The sequence below is a fragment of the Leptonotus elevatus genome, chromosome 14 (assembly GCF_054856555.1).
Source record: "Leptonotus elevatus isolate MCC_2025b chromosome 14, RoL_Lele_1.0, whole genome shotgun sequence".
Classification (NCBI taxonomy): domain Eukaryota; kingdom Metazoa; phylum Chordata; class Actinopteri; order Syngnathiformes; family Syngnathidae; genus Leptonotus; species Leptonotus elevatus.
In genome coordinates, this window is record NC_141252.1 from 12,858,912 (window position 1) to 12,867,547 (window position 8,636).

Consider the following 8,636-nt stretch of genomic DNA (forward strand, 5'->3'; position numbering starts at 1 on the left):
AATCTATTCTCATAAGAATCGCAATTCTCATTTAGTACGATTCAGAATCGATTTTAAATGTCCCAAAATCGATTTTATTTAAATTATTTTATACTGTCTTCCCTTTTTTTTTGTGTATGCCTTTATTGGGAGCGCAGTTCATGTTGTACCTGATTTGGCCACTTAGGGGCAGTGTGATTCCACGCGGTCTGATACACTGTTAAGTTGTAGCCACATTAGAGAGTAGAAGGAAAAAGTCACGATCAAGACCACACCCAACTCCCATTCACAATCCAACGGTCCTCCAGGCCACGCCCCCCTTTGAGCTGTTATGACTGTATTTTAGGTTGGGTTATTGGGTCAAGTCATAGGGTCATTTTGTTATGATGATTGATGTTGTCGGTTCCTTATGCAGTTACTATGTCCCCAGTGATGATAATGCTTGATGATGTATTAGTCACTCTTAGTTTGTCTAGTCTTATTCAGTTTCTTATGTGATAATGTAAGATGATATATTAGACATGCTTAGTTTGTGTAGTCCCATGGAAGTTACTGTGTCCCTAATGATGAGAATGTTTGATGATGATGTAATAGCCACGCTTAGTTTGTCTCGTCTTAGTCAGTTGATATGGCCCTCGTGATAGCCACTCTTACTTTGTACTTCGAACCTTGTTTGGGATTTGGTTTTAAATCCAAGTCTCTCGTTCGCCTTTTTGTTGTTTTGAATTTGTAATAAAAAAAAAATTTTGTGCACATCCTTTCCTCCCTGCTTCCATGCAGTTGGGTCCTCTACCCTGCCCTATTGTGACAGGTGTGAATAATCGTTAGTCTCTCAACATCCTGTGACTGGCTGGCGACCAGTCCAGGGTGTGCCCTGCATCGCCCCAAATCAGCTGGGATAGGCTACAGTTGACTTGTAATGCGGGTGAGGACAAACTCTATAGAGAAATCGGATAGATGGGCAAGTGTGTGTGTAAAGCAACTGTCCATTGTGCTGAACTAGCAGTCAATCAGCCAAACAGATTGCCATATTAAATGCAGGGTCTTCTTTGTATGCTCTGAGTTGAGTTTTAGGGTATTTGTGAAGGTTAGGAATGGCATAATGTATAAATTCTGCTCCAACCAAATGTAATTTCATGAATAATATGACTTTATTGGCACAAATCAGTCTGCTCGTTTAATGCATCACTTAACGCGATAAAGGCAAAGCTTGTTCTCAGCACTTCTGGGGGTAATATTTTGGAGTGATCTCCTTGCTGGCTGCTGCTTCTTCTTTAAGAGTCCCCTCCCCGCCCCCTCTCTGTATTTTTAGCTGAGCCAGCCACTTCATTTGCTGGATAGGACGGTGCGCCGTGTGATCTCTCCTCATGGTTTGATAAATGACATCCAGTCGGACGCTCGCGGACTGGCCAAGGGCCTGCACAGCCAGCACCTCCGTGGACATGCCGTGGGCAGGTTAGGACATTGGTCGGATGCTGCGTCCCAGCCTGTGGATGCTCGCTGGTCCGTGATGAGACGCAATGTTGCATGCACTGGACGCATTTCATTTTGACACCAGGTAAATCCTCGTTTTGTATTTTTATTTTTTTTATTTTTTAAGAGCCCACAACGCTACCTTCCCATCTTCTCTTGGATTGTGGATCAGAAGCAGGCGTCAAGACGGAGGGGGTGGTGGAGCATCGAGGAAAAAACAGGGGCAAGATGCGAGAGCGGGACTTCATGCCCAATATGGAGAGGGGCAAACCCGCTACTTATACGGGGGACAAAAAGGCTAAGATGGCTGCTAAGACCAACAAGAAGTGGGTGAGACTCGCCACGGTCTTTGCTTATGTATTGTCCGTGTCCTTAGCGGCCATCATCCTGGCTATTTACTACAGCCTCATCTGGAAGCCCACCAGCGCATCCTCGTCCGCATCCGCTGCTAAACCGGGGGTCACGGCTCCCCCGGCGAACATCACCGCGAACGTGTCCGAGTGGAACTCCACGCAGGTGCCGCTCAACCACACCGCGAGGCAGGGTTCGACTCCACGGGCTTTTCAGTGGGATCACACCGAGGAGAGCGACGATACGATGGGTGGACTTTACGCATTACCCCGCGGAGCCACGCAGAGATCGGGAAGCGTGGACAGGGAGACGCGAGTGGAGGATGAGGAGGTGGAGGAGGAGGAGGAGGAGGATGCGCTCAATCCGGGAGACAGAACGGAACGTGATCCGGATCAGGTAGCTTCTGATGCGACCACCGTGCCACCGAGCTCCGGGACGAGGTCCGAGTGACCGGGGCCTCCCACCATCCCTCCCACAAAAAGTCACCATCCCACATGTAGGCCTTGTGTTGACACACAGCCGCTGGTCGGACAGAAAACACAACACACGTCACTCATTTGCAAATCCACTTATGGACTGTGAGCTTCACTTTGGACCTGATCCTTTTCTGTGACCCGTGACTGATACATAAGGGGGACCCTGCTGCCTGTTATCAAAGAAACCCCAGCTATGCTGTTGTTTAAGTTGGTTTGTTTTATTAGGCCGTTTGAATGCCTTAAACCCATGTTGGACTGTTTTAAGGGCCTCTCTCTATATGGATGGACAATTGTGGTAAAGATATAATTTGCCTAAAGAATCGAACATGACTTCCATCACTTCCCTTCATGAACGCTGACTTGTTGCATTTTGACATATAGGCTGTATTTACTTTCATGGATCAAGCCTGGATTTCACGTAGAAGAACTTGCATTATTGAGTTATGCTCAGGTATGTGCATATAACTTTGTAAATGTATTGTGCTATTGGTTATGTACATATAGAAGCGGGCATACATCCTTTTTTGGCCTTGATAAATCTATAGTGTAATTAGATGATTTTTATTAAAGGTACCTTATGTACAACAGGTATAACTATATCCCAAATATACAAATAAATAACCTAAAAAATGATTCAGTTCAATGGTTTGGTGATATTGATTCAGGCTCTTCATTTTATACATGAACAAAAAAGACAAGTTTAAAGGAATGAATGAAGACAGCGTCACGACAGCCGATTAAAAATGATGAAAGGCACACACACAATTATATTTTAGGCGACCAGTAGTTTCGTTTTGATGACATTTTCTGCAGCAGCCAATGTAACATTTGATCATGTTTTAAAATAAAATAGAGGTGTAATGAATAATGAAAATTAATCCATTACAAACTAATCAATTTGTATTTTGGATCATCAATTAATGGAAAACCTTGTTTAATTTAAAATTTTACAAATCATCACAATTTCAGCATCTCAACAATAAATATTATCAGATTTCTGTAGCTGCATGAAAGCAGTCTTATTATCTTTATGTTGAATCAAAATCAAACATTTGCAAACATGCTTTTACTTTGGAAAAAAGTGATCCGTATTTTTTTATTTTATTCTGACATTTTACGGAAACCAAAATTAATCTGTGTGTGTGCATTTACTGCATTCTCAATTAAAAAAATCAATATAAAGGTGAAAATTAAAACTTGTTTTAATCAATCAGATAATAAACATTCATATATATATTTATTTATTTATTTATATATATTTTATTTTATTAATTATTATTATTATTATTTTTAAGTTGCAAAACAGAAAACAATATATTTTGGTGAGAGTGTGGGTAAGTACAGAGGATCCATGCATGCCATTTCTCTTCTTTGCTCTCCACATCTTGGATTGGGGCGGTTGGTTTTCCACTTCAAAAATACAGGGGGAAAAAACATCAACGGCAATTTGACAACAACAACAACCGAAGACGACAAGGATTTGCTGTATCAGGCGCGTTTTATTCGAGAGGAGACTGAGGGCAACAAGAAAACGGACAGCCGCTGCAAAATGGACACAGTGGCGTACAACAGATGAGTGTTTGGAGTTACCAACAATGTTAAGAACCACTGCTCTAGTGGTATGTGAAAGAATGAAATACAAATAAGATACTCAAGGCGCTAATTAGCGAACCACCAGGCTTCAAGTTCTGTCTCCCTCTGTTGGTCACCGTTATTTTTCACGTTTCTCGGACGGGTTGTGATTCCTTGCAGGGCTGGACTGGTTATCTGGCATAGAGGGCACATGCCTGGTGGGCCGATATGGTGCAATATTTTCCTCTATTTTACCCCAAAAGAGGGAGGAGACCATTAATCAACAATATAAACAGCAAACGGAAACAGCTCGCTGGCCGGTCTAAGACAAAATGCCGATTTTTTTGGTGCCGGTCCAGCTCTTATTTCTTGTGTTTATACATACTTGGACAATAAATCTGATTCTGATAAAATTTTAACATTTAAATCACGCAATGAAGTCAAACATATTAGAAAATATGATCTATGCATACAGCCTGTTTAAACATGATTTATTTATTTATTTATTTATTTGTGTATTATTATTTATTATTAATCATTATTATTTATCTATTTTTACATCATTATTATTATTATTATTCATCTATTTTTACATCATTACTGTATTTTAAAAGTTTGAATACTACAGCATATAACTGAGTGACATTCAGCTGTAGTTATACCGAAAGTGCTCATGAAATCGTCTCAAACAGGAAATCTAAAAACGACCTGACGTTTAAGAGGACTCCAGATCCACTGATTTTTAAAGAGTGATTTTAACTCCTTAAACTGTCTAAGGCCTCCCCGCCTTTCACAGATGTGTTGCAACAGCTCTCACTGGAACCACTTCACACAGTCACAGGTGTCCAACTATGATGTGGAAATAAGAGCAAGCGCTCGGCGCTATTCGTCAGTAGCATGTGAGGGAGGCGGATCGATCTGAGCGCTGGCTGTATAAAGCAGAGAGGAACACATTACACAATGCTGCTTGGTGCTATTTTTGATCCAGCTCTCTGAAACGAACCATTTGCTTCCCATGTTGGTGTTAACGAGCGGTGACCAAATCCCATGTGACTGACAGGGGCCCTAGAAATAATAATGTCCACTTTGAGTTGGGGCCCGAAGCCAAACAGGAAGTGCTGTCCAGGGAGGAAAACCACAACGCACTATTCAGAATTATTTGTGCTAAAAAAAAAAAAAAATGTTTAAGTGCTGCAGGTGCCATAATGAGAACCCTGTCAATATGTGGCTTCTGTATTAACACGCAACCTTGACATATGTGTTTCCAGTGCCACACGCAGCTGCCTGTGATTTATGAAAGCAGCAATAACTAACCCATTGATTGATTGGGGTCGTCAGTGCTGCTGACAGTTATTACTGAAAGCTACGACGTGTGACCTTCTGACTCCTCTCACCCAGGGAGGAGGATGACCTTTACTGAAATGAAATTACTCATTGGTCATATTAGGGTTAGTGATAATACGTCATGTCAAATAAGTCAAAGATATGCAAACTACAAAACACAAAACCGCCCCTTCTCCCTGAGTAAAACTGGTTGTGTAGCTTTTATTCATTCTTAGAAAGCGTGAACAAAATCATAGTTGCAAAATATAGTTAAAAGTGGTACGATACAGATCAACTATTTTGACTCATTACAACTGCGCAAAAAAAGGAAACAAAGTTGTTTGGTAGAAACGGGCTTTTACGGCCTTTATTTAGACAAGCATAAAATCTTAATAGCACCTGAGGGTTTTAATGCTAATGCATCTGAAATATGTAACAGGGATTCAGTAATGAATCATCAAGTTCCGCAAAAGGGATTTTCAGGAGTAATAAAACTGTCTTTTACTGTACAAGGCAGAAGTAGTTGCATAACAAGCTGAATCACATCCAAAGAAATTGATGTGGATGAAGCTGCTTTGTTGCAACAAAAATACATTTTCTGAGAAAATGATCATTAAAGATTTTTACTCCATGCACAGCACTTTATAATATATGCAGCAATGGCTGTTTTAAAGTGCTTTATAAAGTTGAGTTGACACTAATCACTTCCTTATTCTTGTTTTGAAACATTGAATGCTAGAAAAAATAATATGTTCTATGCGCCATCGCTAGCCTTAATATGGCATTCTGATTAATATTGCCTTTGTGGAACATGAATTAAGCAGCAAAATCTCGTTGTTTTTTTTTTTTTAAACTCCATCTCATTTTGCCACTTGTTGTCGACTGAAAATGACATCACAGTTGCTCAGTCAGGTAACGACCAATCACTGATTTTCTGTGTTTGGTCATGTGACGTACACAAGCTGAGCTGTGATTGGTCATTACCTGAGCCCTGAGCAACTGTGTTGTCGTTTTCAGTCGGCAAGTGGCAAAATGGCCACCATCTAAAATGGATTAAAAAATATTTTTAAAAAGGGTGGATTTTTCTTCTTAAATTATATTCCACAATAACGTATTCACTGCCATTGACGGCTATAGACGTCAAAAATTCATTTTAACTATTTCTATTAGTTAAAAAAAAAAATCCGCTTTTGTTAACAAGAGTATGAAAACCTAGAATAATTTTTTATTGTACTATTAGAACAGATATAAAATGTGTGATTAATTGTGAGTTATCTAGTGAGGTAATGCGATTAATTACAAAAAAATTTAATCTCCCGACGCCCCGAATTTTTTACAATCTTTAAATAGCGTCAGGCGATTCAATTTTTTAATCGTAATTAATCGCATGACCTCACTAGTTAACTCACAATTAATCACACATTTTATCTGTTATCTGTTCTATATGTACTATAAAAAAATATAGGTTTTTATACTCTTGTTAACAAAAGTAGAAACATTTTTAAACTAATAGAAATAGTTCAAATGAATTTTTTGACGTCTATCGCCGTCAATGGCAGTGAATGAGTTAATCAGAATACCATCTTTAACGTACTGTAAAAACATTTTGGGGGTTGACTAACTTCCCTAACAAATTCATTATGTATGGCAAAAAACGTTTACAATCATAACACTCATAAGGTCTTTTCCTTATTGTAATAACTGTTGAACAACCTGACAAATATGTTTATTTACAGTATATTCCTAACAGAGTGTGCGCAATTCAGTTGTATGTCAACAGAACACATTTATTGCACTCCAAATCATTTCGTTTAGGCTCGGGTTACATAGATATCCTGTCGGGGTCGGGAGATGACGCACGTACTCTGCGGGGACCGTCAGTCTGCCTTGAGATTCTGGCATGGTCAACACAGACTTTAAGTGACATGCGTCGCCTGTAATGAAACACCTCAAGAGCCTCCAAATGTTACCTCGCCATGTGAAAAACATGGCTCTTGAATCAAATTGAATCAAATGAGCTTGCATGGTTTGCAGCTGTGCCGCAGCTTAATAAACTGGCGAGTCGTTTTCAGATGTGCGCTTCATTTTATTTGCGGATTGGTATCATCAGGCATGGTGAAAAGTATGTACAATATTAGTTGCAAAAATCAGGAGGAAATACAGTGAAGCATGGCTTACATGTTTCTTTTATGAGCACAAAAAACATGACCACGTTGCGCTTGCCAACCTAGCTAAGCAGCAACCAAGCTAATCTAAGCTAATCAGCTATTTCTTTTTTCTGGACTTATTTGTGTCCAACCCCAACATTTTCTTTTTAATAAAATGTTTGATGCAGCCACACTAGTCTAAACATGGTATTCTGATTAGTATTGAGTTTGTGGAACATTAGTTAAGCAGCAAAATCCACTTGTTTTTATCCATCGCAGCGGGTGGCCATTTTGCCACTTTTTGTCATTTAAAGTCCACAGCAAGTGACAAATACGACGGCGTATTAGGGTCACGTATGAATAGAATTTTTTTTAGAGGGCGGAGTCAACATTCAGAGAAAAAAAAAAGGCAAATTTGCGACTTTATAAAGTGACAAATTTATGAGTTTATAAAGTGGCAAATTTACGAGAAAAAAAACTCAGAAACTTACGAGAAATACATGAAACGTACTACTCGGATGTTTGTGCCGATATTTTTCAGTCAGGTTTTCAAAAAAGGATAGTAAATAAGCATATCATGTTAAGCATGATTTGCGAAGGTCCACATCCTGAAAATCAAGCATTTAAGTGAATTTGTTAAAATAAATATTTACTTGTACATTTATGATTCCAGAATTATTATTTACACATTCATACATTTTGGTGTATTTTTTGGACATGTAACTAAGTTGATGACCAACGAATCCTCACATTAGACCATAGCGACGCTACGTGAATTTTTTGTAAGTTTCTGAGGTTGTTTTCTCGCAAATCTGCCACTTTATAAAGTTGCCAATTTGCGACTTCATAAAGTGGCAAATTTGTGTTAATTTTTTTCTCAGAATATTGCCCCCGCCCTTAAAAATATATATATATTTATACGTGGCCCTAATACGCCGTCGTACAAAATGGCCGCCCCTGGATGGCTAAAAACAGCTGGATTCTGACTCTGACTCATATTCCGCAAACGCAGTGTTTAGACTAGTAAGGCTCCCTAGAACCAACCGTATTATTGTAAAGAAACATTTTGGGATCATTTCTACTTCAAAGAATGTCATTTAAAAACCTTTCGTCTTCAGTACCATAGCCATCGATGCAAATAAGCTGTCATCTCACTCGACCGCCGCTCATTGACCTTGAACAACGTTTTCCTCAAGCAGGCTTCTCAGTGCTGTGGATTGCAGAGCGAACATAATCCTACACTGCACTCGAGCCCTCAAACAGCCTACAGGACTGATTTCCATTATATTAACACCCCCACTGCAGTGAATTGCGT

The 8,636-nt window shown here is 39.5% G+C and overlaps 1 protein-coding gene across 4 annotated transcripts; it reads left to right on the forward strand.

Moving 5' to 3' along the window:
- Window positions 1-1,289: 1,289 nt before the first annotated feature.
- Window positions 1,290-2,912, forward strand: LOC147163046 (uncharacterized). 4 transcript variants are annotated; one of them, XM_086095043.1, is made up of 3 exons: window positions 1,290-1,434; window positions 1,580-1,778; window positions 1,857-2,912. In XM_086095043.1, the coding sequence occupies exons 1-3, from the start codon at window positions 1,359-1,361 to the stop codon at window positions 2,251-2,253; spliced, it is 672 nt and encodes a 223-aa protein (XP_085951169.1). In that variant the 5' UTR covers window positions 1,290-1,358; the 3' UTR covers window positions 2,254-2,912. The 4 variants fall into 4 exon arrangements, with proteins under 4 accessions (XP_085951169.1, XP_085951167.1, XP_085951168.1 ...); XM_086095041.1 differs by having other exon boundaries at window positions 1,580-2,912; XM_086095042.1 differs by having other exon boundaries at window positions 1,296-1,482; window positions 1,580-2,912.
- Window positions 2,913-8,636: the final 5,724 nt, after the last annotated feature.

Bases quoted from the DNA above. Each gene is read 5' to 3' on its own strand.
- LOC147163046 (XM_086095041.1), top strand. From the start codon at position 1,359: ATGACATCCAGTCGGACGCTCGCGGACTGGCCAAGGGCCTGCACAGCC. The intron at 1,435-1,579 runs GTTAGGACATTG...TTATTTTTTAAG, and splicing joins CGTGGACATGCCGTGGGCAG to AGCCCACAACGCTACCTTCC.